The sequence below is a fragment of the Macrotis lagotis genome, chromosome 1 (genome assembly GCF_037893015.1).
Source record: "Macrotis lagotis isolate mMagLag1 chromosome 1, bilby.v1.9.chrom.fasta, whole genome shotgun sequence".
Taxonomy (NCBI): Eukaryota; Metazoa; Chordata; class Mammalia; order Peramelemorphia; family Peramelidae; genus Macrotis; species Macrotis lagotis.
Genome location: NC_133658.1, coordinates 310,207,762 through 310,225,109, shown reverse-complemented (window position 1 = coordinate 310,225,109; position 17,348 = coordinate 310,207,762). Strand labels below are relative to the sequence as shown.

The 17,348-nt window shown below is 35.1% G+C and overlaps 1 protein-coding gene across 1 annotated transcript in view; it reads left to right on the top strand.

Moving 5' to 3' along the window:
* LONP2 (lon peptidase 2, peroxisomal) overlaps positions 1-17,348 on the top strand; it is a 133,615-nt gene that overhangs the window by 15,689 nt on the left and 100,578 nt on the right. Inside the window, exons 3-6 of the mRNA XM_074211398.1 lie at positions 2,383-2,514; positions 3,704-3,826; positions 7,973-8,136; positions 9,746-9,840. Of these exons, the coding sequence (XP_074067499.1) occupies positions 2,383-2,514; positions 3,704-3,826; positions 7,973-8,136; positions 9,746-9,840 (514 nt within the window). The remainder of the gene's footprint in view (positions 1-2,382; positions 2,515-3,703; positions 3,827-7,972; positions 8,137-9,745; positions 9,841-17,348) is intronic.

Here is a 17,348-nt window from a genome sequence, read left to right as displayed (position 1 = left end):
AATCAGAACAGTTCTTGAGATTTTATTTTATCCTCTACAAATAGACAACAGTATCAAAAGATGACAATAGTTAGTGTGGGATGGATTGTGGGAAGATAGGCACATCAATACGTAATTGGTAGAACTGAAGGCAGTTTGTAATTATGTAAATAAAGGGACTAAAATGTTCCAAACCCTTTGGTCCAGGGATTCCATTATATCCAATGGGAATTTTTCATAAGAAGAAAGTCCCCCATATATATATTTGTAGCAGCACTATTTTTTGTGGTAGCAGTGAATTAGAAACAAAGGAGATGCCCATCAGTTGAGGAATGTGGCCCATGCCTTAATGGAGTATTGCTGTGCTGTCAGAAAGGATGCATGTGATGAATATGGAAAAGAATGGAAAGCTCTATGTGAACTACTGCAAAGTGAGTTAAGAAAGAACCAAGAAAACAAAATACCCTCATACTGAAACAATAAAATAACAATCACAAACCAAAAAATACAGTCGTTGTTGCAAAATTGTGACAAACAAACATGACTTGAATGAAGAGATGTGAAAAGACACTCCCACCTTTACAGATATCCACTAGTATTGCACGCTGCACATGTTTTCAGAATTTTTTGTGTATAGCTAGATTAAAATGACTTTTTCCACTTCTTTTTTAGTTGTTGAAAAAAATATTATGAAATGATTCTCTGGAAGAGGAAAGGTAACAGAAATTATGATGATGTTGAAAAAATATATAATAAAAACTTATTTAAAAAATACTCATGACTTAATGTAGAATCAAGAGAATATTTTAAATGGTAGCTACAATAATAAAAAATCAAGATAATGCTAAAATTCAGGAAAAAACAGATTAAATACTAGATGATGGATGTTAAATCCTTTTGATAGATAATGCCCACTTAGATTTATTCATGGTGTTAGTTGATTTTGAATAACCATTTTCCTTTGTTATAAGAGATGGTTCAATTTGGAAATGTAAAGTATAAAAAAATGTAGGCACTAACAAAATTTTTTTAAAAAATTTTTGAAAAGGCATTTTTTCCTTACATAGAACCTAAAATTTCCACTCTTCTTAATTCTGCAGTTTGAGACCTAACATCTCAGTGCTTCTACTCAACTTTGAATGTGTTAAGTAGTTGTCATGTCATTTTCCTAATAATAAGACTTTTCTTCTCCAAGTTAAACATTCAACAGTTCCCTCAGCTAATGCTCAAATGGTGTGATCTTTGGATCTCATTTTGGCCTGGTCACCTTTCTCTGAATACTCTCCTGTTTTTCAGTGTTCTTTATAATGCTCTAGTACCCAGATTTGAACATAGTAACCTTGATGTGGTATTATCAGGTCAGAGTACATGGCAACTCTTGCCAACATATGTCCTTCCATCTAGTACTTTTGTAGCCCGGCTTATTTAGAAATAATATATTAAATTTTTAGCATTTTACTCCAGGAAAACTACCAGAGCTTCTTATTTAGGACAGAATTTTGAACTCATTACTGTTTGAAAGGTCTTGAAATTGGCAATTTCTAATTATGATAGATTGATACAAGGATAATATTGTATCCATTAGTACCTAACAGACACAGTGTCTGAGAAGACAATATCAGAGATGGACAGCACCCTTTGAGTTTCATTTCCAGATGTCCCCACAGTTCATAAAAGGACTTCCCTTGGGCTGTCTGTGAAAGCCTGTGGTCCACTTCTCAGAAGAATGTTTCTGTATGCAGAAGATAAAATACATAGAATTACAAAGGAAATCAGTAGTTCTAAAAAAACAGGTATCAAGATAATTTAAAAAATGTTCAGAGACCACAGGTTAGGAATTCCTGATTTTTAAGTGTATCTTCCTTTTTGTAAATCAAAGATAGAATTTACAAAGAGCCACTCATAAGTCCTAGAAGGAAACACAAAAATCCTTTGTTTTTCATTGAGATTGAGATTTTGAAAAGCCTCATCATAATTCTTTTTTGTTCCTAAAAGATCTTTCTTCTAAAGAGTGAGTAATCTTTTTTTTTTTTTTTTTTTAGATTTTTGCAAGGCAAATGGGGTTAAGTGGCTTGCCCAAGGCCACACAGCTAGGTAATTATTAAGTGTGTGAGACCGGATTTGAACCCAGGTACTCCTGACTCCAAGGCCGGTGCTTTATCCACTATGCCACCTAGCCGCCCCGTAATCTTTCTTTAAAATAATTTATTTTTGTTATTTATAATTTATTTATAATTTTATTATCATTTATTATGATTATTTTATTCTTTTAACTTTTATTATTTTTAAAATAATTCTCCAATTACCAGGCATTTAATCTAAATTTAGAAAGCCAGGTTATATTGTCATTCAGAAAGGATGTCAGATAACTTTCTAAAAATGTGCTTTTTCTTCCCTTTGTAGCTGGTTGAAATGTTGGATATGTCTGTCCCTGCTGTTGCTAAATTGAGACGTCTTTTAGACAGTCTGCCAAGGGAAGCATTACCAGACATTCTCACCTCAATTATCCGTACAAGCAACAAAGAGAAACTCCAGGTATTGTGCTCCCTTTATGAATTCCAAATTCCTTTTTACTTTCATTTTGAATCTAGGTTGTGCTTTGGCTAAATAGCCTTACTGTTAGAAATGAATTACCATTAACTAGAGTCAGTGATTAAAATGTTTACCAGAAATCTTTATCACATAGCTTTTTTAGTAATGTACCATTCCACATATATTATAACTGAAAAATACTGTGCTATTTTGCCCAAGACTTGATTATTTTTCTTTAATTTTAAGGCAATGAAGTTAAATGACTTGGCCAAGGTCACACAGCTAGGTAATTAAGTGTTTGAGGCTGGATTTGAACTTAGGTCCTCCTGAATCCAGAGCAATGTTCTATCTACCTCACCACCTAGCTGCCTGACTTGATTATTTTGAAATGTTTTAGAGAACTAGTATGAGGTAGTGGGGTAAAACTAATGTTTGTGCCACATGACCATGGGCAAGTTACTTCCCTTGCTGAGCCTCAGTTTCTTCATATGTAAAATAAGGATGTCTGTAGTATCTATCTTATGTGGTGATTGTAAGATTATAGTAGGATATGTTAATGTAGGTAACTTTGGAAACCTGAAGGTTCTATATAAATATCATTGGTAATTATTATGATAGAATTATGCTGTACTGTAAAGGCATATCACTAGAAAAAGGGAAAAGTTAAAAATGATCTTTATTCCATTTTTACCATATTACATTTAACATTTGATTATTCAACACTTAATTTTTCAAGAGATCTTGACATCTCCTTTATTTCTCTGAAATGTTCTTATTAATATGCTAAAATTAATATTCTTATTAATATGGTAAAATTAATCACTGTAATGTTTTAAAATATATAAAGGCTGTTTAAAATTGCCTCTTTATTTTTATTGTGTTACTTTACCTGTGTTTTTTCATAATAACTTCTATCAAGGGATAGCTGAGTGGCAGAGTGGATAAAGTGCCAGCCCTGGAATCAGGAGGACCTGAGTTCAAATTTGGCCTTAGACACTTAATACTTACTTAACTGTGGGACTTAATCCTATTGCCTTGCCCCCCCCTCACCCCCCCCAAAAAACAAACTTGTATCAAGTTTTATCTTTTTTTTTTTAAAGCTATGGACCATATGTAATTCCTGAAATGAATACCTACCAAAATATCACAAGCAGATACTATTCATTATTCACTATACTCATGTTTTTGTCAGATTTTGGATGCTGTGAGTCTAGAGGAGAGATTCAAAATGACCATACCTTTATTGGTAAGACAAATCGAAGGCCTTAAATTACTTCAGAAAACCAGAAAACACAAGCAAGATGATGATAAGCGGGTAAGCCTTATTTTTAATTTTAATTTTTTTTTCAAGATTTCAGGTGATTTTGATAGCTCTTAATAATCTTCAGGTTTCTATAGTAATGTCATTTCAATCTAGAACTCATTTATTTAGCCACCTTACTTATCCAAAATGCAAATAAGAACAAGGAAATAAGGAGTGGGGATGGAGGAGTGGCACAGAGACTTCAATAAATCTCATATGAGATCCCTCTCTGGTCCTCATCAGAATCCATTTATTCTTTTTTATATACACAGTTATAAAAGTTTGGCTCTGGTTTGCAAGCCTGCAACAGAGAAACATCAATATATTGCAGGGGGGAAGGCTATTGATGGACATATTTTTAGCAGCAGGAAAAGATTGGCATCAGCCTGACAATGAAATAAGAGACAGAGAAAGTATAAAAAAAATTACTGTGTGTTCTACAACCCTACATAACAACAGGTTCAACAGGTATCATTGAATTAATGCATGGTACAATAATTGATGTTCATAATGATGATCTCTAGTCATGAAAACCAAGTTTAATTACATTTATTATCCCTATTTTTAAGATAGCAGCAACTAGTACATAATGGGATAAACTTTCTTTTATCCAGGAAACTCAGTCATCTAACCTAAAATAGCTTGTCCTCTAATAGTTCCAGATAACCAAGATTTTATTGGTATGTTTAAAGACATCAGAATGTTAGAGCTAGAAGAGATTTTAGAGATTCAGTCTTAAGTCTTCTCATTTTACAAATGAGGAATTGGACTTTGTGGTAGGGAAGGGGTATATCAGAGGTGTAACAGCTCATTAGGACAAACCTAAGAAAAGATTTCAGGACTTATCATTTTTATTCTGGTGCTTCTTTTAGTCACTGTTTAGTCCTTGAAATGCAAAGGAATCGGGGGCATTCTAGTTGGGGAAGACAGTATATAAAGAGGAGTTGAAAAGTTGAGGGGGGTTTCCAAATAGGGGCATGGTATTGTAGTTTGGAGAATGAGGATGACTGGTCTAGAATCCTTAGGTTCCAACATCACCATCAGGAAAAAGGGCTGATAGGAACAGTTAGGAAACAGCTGAGGCATACTAGCATTTATAGTCTGGAGAAAACTTGGAGGGCTTTGAGTACCAGACTAATTTAAGTTTTATATTTGAGGCACTGGATGTTTCTGTGGCATGAGTGTAGCATGAAGCAGTTAGTGTTCTAAAAATATTTTTCAGACAAAAGTATATAGGAAGGACTGGGAGGAATAAGTATTGAGACTGGTATATCACAGAAATGTTTAGGATTTTGCTGTTTGAGGGGATGTAAGAGATCATTTATTTTAACCCATCCATTTGACAGATGAAGAAACTGAAGTCTAGTTCAATCTGGAAGTTCTTAGAAGTCCTTAAGGATATGTTTATATAAGAATTTACTAAGAATGGTAAGGATACTTAAGTCCTAAGAAGATCCTTATTGTTAAGTCATTTGCAGTCATATCCAACTTCATGACTCCATTTGGGATGGTTTCTTTCTTTTTTTTTTATTTTAGCTTACCTTTTTTTTCATTAAATTGTGTTTTTTTTTATTAAAGATATTATTTGAGTTTTACAATTTCCCCCCCAATCTTACTTCCACCCCCACAGAAAGCAATCTGTCAGTCTTTACTTTGTTTCCATGTTGTACATTGATCCAAATTGAGTGTGATGAGAAAGAAATCATATCCTTAAGGAAGAGACAAGAAGTCTAAGAAGGGAATAGTCCTTGAACTTTGTTCTTGGGGTGGTTTCTTAACAAAGATATTGGTGCTTTTTTATTTCCTTTTTTAGCTCATTTTACAGATGTTAAATAGAGTTAAATGTCTAAGATCATATAACTAGTAAGTATCTAAGGCCAGATTTGAACTCAGATTAGTCTTTCTGACTCTAGGCCTCACCCTTAATCTACTGCGCCACCTAACTGCCTATAGATTGGGGTCAGATTACCCAAATAATCCACCTATAATATATCAAGTACTTTAAGAGCCTAATGGAGAAGTTTTATGTCTTATCATAAGGCAATTGAGGGTGAGGGAGGAGTGTGGCTATTGTCTCTTGAGTAAGAAAGTGATGTGGTTAGACCTAAGCTTAAGGAAAATTATTTTGATAGTAAGAAGAGATATAACATGGAAAGAAGACTAATTAAAAGGTTATTGATGGTTATGTGATCCAGGATCAAGAACTGCACAGGACTTTGGGTACATCCACACCATACCCCTCACATTGTTGATAAAGAAAGTGGGGTTTAGTGGGTTTAGGTGACTTGCCAAGGGTCCCATAACTAGTGAGTGTCTTGGTGAAAACTAATAAGGGCATGGACTAGGGAAATGGCCAAGTGAGGACAGTGAAGGAAACAGGTTAAGAGATACTGGGAAACAAACCTGAAAAATTTGGCAACTGCTTAGATCTATTTTATATGTATCTCATATACTTGCCAGCCCCATTAGAATTTAAGTTCCTTGAGAGCAGACTGTTTTTACATTTTCTTTATCTCTCCTGACTTGATAAATGCTTAATAATTGATTAGAGAATGTAGAATGAAGAAAAATGAGCTGACATGATGTTAAAAATGGACTTAGGAAATGAAGAAATCTAAGAAGAGAAATAGACTTCTGAATTTGTGCCCTGTCTAGATTTCCAACCTCAACATCTTCCTCTCAGCCCATTTTCATTCATCCCATATATCATATCTGTGTTCATGTGCATTTGTAAGGACACACACAGACACGCACATATTTATATACGTATATCTCTGCTGTATACAAATAGAGCTCCCTAGGCAGAGACTCTTCCTTCCCTTCTGTTTGTATTTCCAGTGCTTAACAGGGTGTCTGAAACTTGACACTTAATAAATATTGAATGACTGACAGATACACATACAAAGATATCCACATATATGTATTATAGATCTAAAATTCATCTGCAGAAAAATAATAATTAAACCCATAGGAGCCAATGCCATCATCAATAGAAAGTTCCTTCTTTATAAATCCAAATGAAATCTTTCAAATCAGACATGCAATTTCAATAGAGTGGTAGAAGTATAAGTAATCTGGGCTAAATTGGGGGAATTTGTGAGATAAAGAAATGGAAAGCAATGGGCAGAGATGATTTATTTGAAAAGCATAGCAGTGAAAAAAAAAAGGAAAGAAATAGAATGGTACCTAAAAGAAGTCAACAAAGACCAACAAAACACAGACCAAGTGTTTGTTTTTTGAAATGTGAGATTCTGTACATGCTTTGAAGGCAAAAGGGAAAGGAGCCAGGACTTTTTAGAAGAAGGGGAAGAATATGAGAAGAAAACTGATCTTACTTGGTCAGATGATAAATAACTATTTGTATCAAGGAAATAGCTGTTAAAATTCTATATTCCTGAGTATTTTTGCCCATAGGGAAGGAATTATGAGTTTTTATAATGTCTCTAGGATAAATATCAGAGCATTACAATTATATTTCAGAATTAATATTCTAAATTTTGTTAAATGTGTAAAGAAGCAGAGGATCACATTTCTTGGCATTGTTGAGTCAAGGAACTTCAGTCCTACTGTATAAATTTTAGGATATTTCCGCTGCTTTATGTCACTCTTATCGGTCTCAGAGTGAGACTGCAAGTCAGTCCATCTTTTTTTGAGCAATTTACAGTATTAAAATAAAAGCACTGTTCTAAAATGCTCTACTTCTTTCCTAGGATGTTTCCATCATTTCCAATTAACCAACACTTAAAACACTGTATTCAGCAAGCATTGTTTCTACTCTGTGCCCAGCAATAATAATTGATTAGGGCTTGTTATCCTTAACAGAAAAATAACCTTGCCCTTCATTCTAGACTTGTGCCTTTAGAAAATTACTTTGCACTCTATACCCATTCCCTTATCTGTAAAATGAGGTAATACTACTTATCTCATTGGGTTGTTGTGAAGGAAACACTTTATAAACTATAGTAATGTTACTTTTATGTACAATGTTACTTTTATATACAGATTTAAAGTTATTTAAAAATGATATAATATTTTTCTTATACTCCCATATGTAGTTAATGATGGTTATGTGATCCAGGATCACATAACATTACTCTTGTAATAAAGATGAAGAATATGTAATATTGTGTAATATTAACATTATGTTTCATCCCAAAGGTTATAGCTATACGTCCCATCAGGAGGATCACACATATTCCTGGAACTTTAGAAGATGAAGATGAGGATGAAGATAATGATGATATTGTCATGTTAGAAAAGAAAATTCGAACATCTAGCATGCCTGAGCAAGCTCATAAAGTCTGTATCAAAGAGATAAAGAGGTGGGTTTGGGTACAAGTAAGGTAGAACCATTTAATTCTTATTTTTGTAAAGATTATTTGTAGTTTCAAGTTTTATGATGCTATTTTCAAGGTTGAAACTGAAACTATAGCTGAGTTTTGCCATCCTGCCCCTGCTTTCAGTTAAAGATATAGATTGTAAACTCTTTGACAACAGAGATTTGTTTTCTTTTTTTAATCTGTTTATTCCCTAGTGTCCAGGACGTAGTTGCTTCATAAAGGCTTGAATTTAATGAAATTGAATTGAAAGATTGGGGCAGTTGATTTTTTTCTAATCCCCTGTTCATCTTTTCAGTTTTTAGGCAAATTTATTCAGTGTGCTCTTCTTTGTGCCCTAACTTTGAGTCTACCAAGATTTCCAGTTTTCTAGATCTCATGTCCCTAGGAAATGTCTTGATCATTATTATTTCTTGTGCATTTATCCTTGTATATCCATCATTTCACAGATTCTTCCTTCCAGAAATGACAATAAATCAGCTTTCTCTAAATCATTAGGGGATTAGTGATGGTCCCACTCCTCAGTACCACCCTGTTTAAGCATGGCAGCAACTTCAGCTTACAGCTTTGTCACTTCCAGAATGCATTTAGCTTTGCTTAGATATACTAGTACTTTAATTTATTTAGCGTTTGTTTCATTGTCTATGTGTTCTTTAAATGTCATTGTCATCTTTAATTTGTAAAGGCTTGTTTAACTTTGTTTCAGGATATAGCATGGTTCCATAAAACCTCGATTAGCTGGAATACTCAGGAAGTAGATTGTTCCAATTAAGAGAATTTGATACTTATCTCTGCATTAAATCAAAAACATAATGTTTTTGTTAAAAGTCTGAATCTCCTTTCTTACTTTAGTACAGCCTTGTGCACATAATTGAGTCATTGAGGTTCTGGCAGTGCCTCTGGGTCATTAATGATGATTATACAATAATGTTGATAAAGAAGGGATAGAAGATTCTGTACTAACTCGTGATGTCATTCAACAAATAATATTAAAAATTTACCTTTTACAAAGTGTGTTAGTCACTGGCAATGTTCTGGAGGTCAGTTTTTTAAAAAAAATCTGATGTTAGCTTATTTTCAATTTAATTACCTTTTCTAAAAGATTAATGTTTTTAAATTCTAGTTAACAGTTCTCATTATAGTTATTGGAGGTTTGATTCTTTTATGTAGATAGGAATGTAAACCCTGGTAGTAATGGAGGAAATCAAGGAATTCAGGTAAATGGATACATTTTACTTGAAGAATCTACTTATGTGAATATCCCTAAACAGAATTTGAATATATATTTGCACTTGGGTATTTTTTCCTCCTAGTTTTCAAGAAGAATGATTGCAGATTGACTATAGCCTCTAACTAAGTGATCCCCCTCTATATATTTAGAAAGTAGCTATTTTCTGTCAAGTTAATATCACATCTCCTTTCAGAAATCATCTGCTATAATTGAACTCTGTTCTTTTGACTCATTTTTCTAAACAAATGTTGTCATTCTTGGTCAAGAGAGGAAAATAGATTATTATGATGCTTTTTGCTATAAAGTTTCCCTATGTCATTGGGTTTGTTGCTTATGTATGGTTTTGTGTTTTTTTGGGGACAGGCTGAAAAAAATGCCTCAATCAATGCCAGAATATGCCCTGACCAGAAATTATCTGGAACTTATGGTAGAATTACCTTGGAACAAAAGTACAACTGGTAAGAAAGGGGGTGGGGGGGATAGGGGGAAGTACCTTCTCAGAGACTGATTGTCAATCTGAAAATGTCCTGAAAGCTTTCCTTTTGAAATCCTACTCATTGATTATTCTGATTCCAACAAATATTTTAAATGTTTTCTATGTAAAAGACATCACTGGGTGTCTAGGGAATCAAAGATAAGACAGAAAACCTCTCTTACCTTCAAAAAACTTGTGTTCTAAGAAAGATGGAGGTTGAGTATAAAGATAAGTGTGTGTGTGTGTGTGTGTATCACAGACAAAAGTATATCCACTATAGGTTGAGGAGGGGAAAACAGTTTTACTTCTCTATTTTAAACTTCCTTTAGAAAGTTTTTTTAGCCCTTGGGGTGTAAGATTTATTTAAATGCAATTTATCAACAACTAGAAGGATCAGGAAGATTTTCCTGTTAAGTGGAGGCATGTGGCCTAAATCAGGATAAAAAAAAATTAATGATGGAAATGAGGAAAGAATTATGAGGGCCAGTCTCTGTAGAAGCACAGAGGTGAGACGTGGAAATCCTATATTCAGGGGACAATAAGGAGACCTGTTTTGGCAGGAATGTAACTAATGTGAAGGAGAGGAATCCTGAATTAGTCACTCACTACAATAATTTGAATGAGAACCTTGTATGAATTTTAGAAGTTTTTTGGTCATGACTTTGACATTTAATAATTTTTAAATTATATTTACTTTATCTATTTTTCAGATAAGTTTTTGCTATGAGATACCTCACATTTTCTTCATTTTTTTCAGTCTGACTTTGTGTAAATATTTTTTTAATGTCTGATGATATCATTAGTTTCCATTTAGTTAATCCCAATTTTCAGGAAGTTTTCAGGACATTTTCTTGGATAAAACTTATTCTAAGCTGTTAGTTCACTTTTTATATTTTTCTTTAACAACTCATTTCTTTTCCTATTTTTTTCTCTGCCACTCTCATTTGGTTTTTAAAATAGACTTTCAACTTTTTTTAAAAGCTGCAGTTTTCTTTGAGGCTGACTTTAAGATGTTTTGAAATTGTTCTCTTCCTCTGGATTTATGCTTTCCAACCATAATAACTCTTTATGGGAAGATCCTTTTTTTTATTTTTTTTATTCTTTTTTTTTTTTCTTTTAGGTTTTTGCAAGGCAAATGGGGTTAAGTGGCTTGCCCAAGGCCACACAGCTAGGCAATTATTAAGTGTCTGAGACCGGATTTGAACCCAGGTACTCCTGACCCCAGGGCTGGTGTTTTATCCACTGCGCCATCTAGCTCCCCCCCCCTTTTTTTTATTCTTTCAGCCTCCTTGACTTCAGATTTTGTTAGTTCTGAGTTCTGTACACTTCTAGGGCAATTCTCGGCCTGAGCTTCTTTCTTTTCAACATCCCATTGCTTTTAAGACTCAGACTGGAGAGCTTGCATTTTTAATTTCCCCCAAAATAATGTGATCCAAAGTGAATTTTTTCACTGCTCCTGGTCCAGGTTTTATAATTTCTGACTCAGATTTGGTGTCCTTGATTGGCAACTTCAGTAAACTGCTGCAGGACTCAGCCACTATTAGCTCAGTAGAAGACCCTGCAGGGTCAGAGTGACTGAGCCACAGACTCCCCTTTGGCCTAAGTTATTCTAAATTATTCTGGTTATTCCAGGTGTAGACTTCCAGCTGGGCTAGAGGTTAAAATTAAGTCTTTGCTGTACTTCTGGCATCAGAACGACACAACTGCTTTTTGCTTCCAGATTTGTTTCTTTCTCAGTACCCAGCTAGGGCCTACTAGCAACTGATCTTCCCCATCACACCTTTGAATAGATCCCCACTCTGGTCTGAGCTGGAACTGCATAGTAAGTAACATAGCTGCCATATGGCACTTGTTCCTGCACCCTGTACTAATACAGAGCTCTCTAACTGCCCCAGTGCTCAGTCTCAGCTCTCTTTCAGTCCCTGAGCATTGTAATTCTTTGCACATCTACACTCTTGGCCAGACCCTATTCTCAGTGTTAAGACAGACCGTCTGTCTATCTGTCTCCCTAAGCTAACCTGAGGTGGAAAAAATGACTCATCATAGCTTTTTCTTGGATTTCCCAATTAGAATTTGATCTGTGTTTTCTACATCTTTGTAGGGGAGAGGGTTACTGGGGAAGCTAAGCTGACCTTCTTCTACTACTCTGTTAACCCAACTCTTTCTCCTAGGAGTTTTAAAATGAGAAAGAGGTCAGAGTCTCCTACCATTTCACTTCCAACATTTGGACATAGAGTCCTTTCCAAATGAGTCACTATGGTAATTTTCACTCTAGGGAAAGAGAAAAAGAGAAAGTTCACACCCAAGAATTTTAAGTCCAAGTGAGATTTATTACTGGAGAATCTATTAGCAAAGTAGCATGTTATTGTTTATAGAAAGTCTTCCTTGGAGACAGGAAGGAGTTCACATCCTGCCTATAACATAGTAGTTGTTTGACCCTGGGGCAAGACACTGAACTCCTCAGTGATCCTCAGCACTTCGCAGTGGAGAAGGTGCTGATAGGACTTCTGTTCTAATGAAATCTCTAGTCCAGTACATTTCCCATTTGCAATTATGAAGTTCTAAAAAGTAAACTCATCTTCATGTCGTGAGAAATTACAAACCAGGCATCATGAAATAAATTGTTAGTTATAATTTAACAATCCATATAACAAATATGAAATAAGACTAGAAAGAATTCCATAACTCCATCATGATACATATTTTTTGGAGATCACACTAGCCTTCTCTAGCTATTAGAGAAAATAGAAAAAGATACACATTCATCACACACACACACACTTTATACCAAAATCTTTTATAGATCTTTCCCTCTATGCTAAGAGGTGATGTATTTCAAAAAAAACATTTTTTTAAAAAGCTGGGTTTTTTTTACTGTGCAAGTACTATGTGAAAAACAAAAAGATAACAAGCCATATAAGTTAGTCTATAATAGGTATTAAAGGAATGTTAAAGACAATTCCCTTCCCTTCAAGAAAAGAAACTGCATATAAAGACAGCATAAAATACAGAAGTATTTTTTTTAAACTCACTTTTACCTCCTCATTGCTTAAAAGTTTTTCAGGATCTTAAGCCATTTTTATCCTAGTTTGGTTATTTTTATTCCAAGAATTTGTTCTTTCTACTAGGTAAAAGGGGTGTCAGTTTAACCCTTAGTACAAGATTTGTTTTGGGGGGCAGCTAGGTGGCACAGTGAGTAGTGCACTGGGTCTGGAGTCTAAAGAACTGAGTTCAAATTTGACTTCTGACAGTTACTAGCTATATGACCCTGGTCAAGTCACTTAATCCTCTTTACCTCAGTTTCCTCAGCTGGAGAAGGAAATGACAAGCCACTTCAGTATCATTGCCAAGCAAACCAAGGGGTCATGAAGAGTTGGACACAACTGAAATAACTGAATAACAGCTATAATAAGATCTGTTTAAATGTGTTTCACAATTTTCAGAATTATTTTGCTTGTATATGGATTTTAATAACTGGAACTTAAATTTTTCTCATCATTTTCTCCTGCCAGGCACCCAACTACACCCTACTAAACAGTGTATACCCTTGTATTGGTTAAGTATTAAATTCTCTGAGAGAAGTAATAAAGTAACTCAATAATTATTAATAACTAATAATTAACATATGTTCTCAGCATAAGAGAAACTTGGTGTTTATTTTTATTGAGTAGATACATTATCTTGGCTTCAGTTATTCCATATAGGAACATGACAGATTCTTCAACATACATGTATATGACTATCATTCATGTGGGGGGGGGAAGGTTGTTCCTGCCAGTTTTAGGGTATTGAATTATTTAGAACAATAAACCAACTTGCTAGAAGAATAATTTGGGGGAATGAGCATTATATTGACTATGGTCTATTATTTCTTTTTCTAATGTTTTATCCACTGTGCCATCTAGCTGCCCCATGCAGTATTTTAAATGACATCATTTTTCATTAGTCTTTTTGACTAATTTGCAATCTGTTTAAAATTAATCTTTCCCGAAGTTTACTGATGATGCCAGCTTAAGGGTGTCATTTGTTTTCCCAAATTCTTGTATGGGGTCATTTATGGGAGTGTTGGTAGAGGTCACAAATATATTCTGAAAGTGGACTTTTCTAGGCTTCAGGTAAGTGTATCATTTAGTTTCTGTTCAATTAATTTAAGCTCCTCCCCCCCCCTCAAAGTACCAAAGCATAGCTGGAATGGGACTTCTCTCTGACCACTCCTTTGTTGAGGCAGGGGTTTATTCTCTTGGTGGCTCTAGAATGAGTCCAGATGGTTGCAAATCATGGGATACCTTGAGAAGAGATGACTCAGAGGCAGTCCATAACATTATCAATAATGGTTTCTCTGGGAGAAATCTTGCAAAAAAAACATCATAAGCATTCATAAATATGCATGATTTTCAGGTAGTAAACATTTATTAAACTCCACCTATATGCCAGACACTTGGCTAAACCCTGGGAATACCACCCCCCCCCCCCCAAAAAAAAGGCAAAAGAGAGGCCCTGCCCCTAAGGAACTTAAATTCTAATAGAGAGGACTGTTTTCAAACAGATATATATACAGAGCAAGCTATGTATAGGATACATAGGCAATAATTAACAGTCTACAAAAGGAGGTGTCAAAGGAATAAAAGATAGGCAACCCAAGTACCGCAGTAAGCATGCATGAAATATGGACTAGAGAAAGGCCTCTTTGCATTAGATATGTCTTCTAGTCACGTGGGTCCTGGTTGGCTCAGAGTAAATGTAAATAACTGTTGTTTCTGTTTTGGCCAGAAACCTTTCCAGATTGATTTTTTTTTTTTTTTTTTTTTTTTTTAGGTTTTTGCAAGGCAGTAGGGTTAAGTGGCTTGCCCAAGGCCACATGGCTAGGTAGTGTCTGAGACCGAATTTGAACCCAGGTACTCCTGACTCCAGGGCCGGTGCTCTATCCACTGCGCCACCTAGCCGCCCTAGATTGATTTTTTTTTTTGACTAGGTAAAAGAGACATTCTTTGACTCATTTCTTTCCTGCCCTGATCACTGAATGCCCTTTGACTCAGTCAAACTGAGAACTGGGAACAACCTTAACTAAAGTCTCCTATTATACCCAGGCTCATCTCCAGTAATCCTGATCTACTTGGCCACTAGACCCAGTTGATTTTAGGGGAGAGAGTGTGGCTAGTGACTTTGCATAGCTCTCCATCACTTAAATCTTAATTCTTTTGCATATCATAACATCACTTCCCTGTTGTTGTGGTGATCTTTGAGATTGAAGCTACAAACAACAACATCTTCTGGGGAGTAAGGGAAAGACTTGTGCAAGAACTGCACAGGATGAGAAAGGACATTGTATTTAGTTCTGTACGCTCTCAGTGCCCTCTAGGAGGATGTGTTGGTGTTGGTTAGGGAGCTAGAAATATGTCTTAGGAAGATCAGTTGAGGAAATTGGGGAGACATCAATCATTTAAAGCATGTGAAGAATTGTCATTTAGAAGGATTAGACTTATATTCTTGGTTCCGGAGGGCAAAGAAAGGAACATCAGTGACAGAAAGCTGCCAAGAAGGAGATTAAGGCAGGTTGTAGGGAAAAATTAACAACAATTAAAACTGCAGTAAGCAGAGTGTTGAAGGGAGGGATTTCTCTTCAGTTAAAGATTAGATTTGAGGTCACTTTAAGGTATAAATAAAAGATCTCGTTGGGATGGGTGTGTGTGTGTGTGTTTACACATATGAAATCATCCTGTGAAGACCCCTTGAATGCCAGACTTAAGAGTTTGAACTTTCTCCTCTGCTCATTGGGAGTCATTGGAGATTTGCAAGCTAGGAATAAAGAAATGAAAAAGATGTTTTAAAAAGGTGGCAGATGAGCTGGAAGTGTAAGAGCCTGACAGGGAAATCAGTGGAGAGCCTCACTCCATTGAGACTATCTAGGCTGATATTAGTGAAAACAAGAAAGTAGGGAGATACTAATAAAGAACTATCTGACCAAAGAAAAGCAAAGCAAATTAAAGCTCTTTTCAGAAGAAAACTTGCAATAATGAATAGATCCTCCAAGTAGAGAAGAATCTGAACTAAATGCAATTCTTTATTATTATTATTTGATTTCAAATAAATTTCCTTGATTCTTGTTTGAGCAGTGAGGGAAAATGTGTTAAGAAACTTAGCTCAGTCTTTATCTTTCTCTGGGTTAAGGAGACATTGTTGTTGGTCATTTTCAATTGCAATACAAATTATGTAAAAGATGGCTAAGTCATTCTTTTAGTCTTTGGGGAATTTAATGCTTATTTTCACTAGATTAAAACAAGTCTCACAATTCAGGAAGTATGATTCACAGTGCATTGCCACAGGGAACTTGAAAAGAACAAGTCTACTAGTAAACTGGTTTAGTTTTTTTGAAACTTGCCATGAAGAAATATTGCCCTCTAGTGGGACCTTTTCTAATCAGAATGTTGATACTGAACTAATAACTGAAACAAATTTATAGTTTCAGGCATGCTTATCTTTTCTGGAAGACACACATGAGATGAATTTATTTGGGGTGTGCCTTCTGGTAAATATGGTCCCTTCCTTTGATCTGACTCAGTGGAGGGGAGAGGGGGAGGGAAGTTAGAGCAGGTGATTAGATGACATTGTCCTCTGAATCACCTTTCAGCCTAGTAGGTTAGATATTGTTTCATCAGACCCTTATTCACTGCCAGGTTAGATACAATCCTACACAACTTGAAGAAGTTGGTGAAAATGGAAAAATTGCCAAATTGAGTTCTATCGGCTGAGAGGCATTCATTCATCCATGTGTTTGGTGAGATGGGGAGGAGGGGATGTGACTGTATTTTGCTAAAGAAACAGCAAATCACAGCCCAATAAATATTGGCTCAACTGCTGTTAACCAGCCTGAGATTTGGTTTCAAGTCTATAATAAACAGGTAACCATTTTTTTCAAATCCTGTTTTATGGGTGTTTTAAAAAAAACAAACAGCTCTAAGGGGTGCCAAAAATCCCTTTATAAATATAATTACATATTTGGGCTTTTCTTCTTTTAGTAAATCATTGCCCCATGTTCTAATGTTAATGACCTCTGTGAAATATTCAGTCGCAGTTAATTTTTTTCCTTTACTCCTTTAACAAGTTGCTCTCTATGATTGTTTTCATTTCATTTATTAATGTAATAGTACTCAATATCTATAGATTTGCTAGCTCTACTTCCTTTCCTGTCTCTGATCCCTCCCAACTTCCCTGTTTTCATTGAAGTCACTGTCAACCTTTTGGTTTCCATAACTCATCACTTTCCCTTCGTCCCCATATCTAATTAATTATCAATTATTGATTTTACCTCCATAAAATCTTTCTTACATCCACTCCCTTCTCTACTCTCAAATTTCCTCCCTAATTTAGGCCCCTATCACCTCTCATCTTTTGCATAGCTTTTTTAATATATAAGAATTTTAAGTTCTAAGTCACTCATTAGTGAACTTTATGAAAACTTGATCTTGGAAGTTGTCTCAAATGAGATGAGAA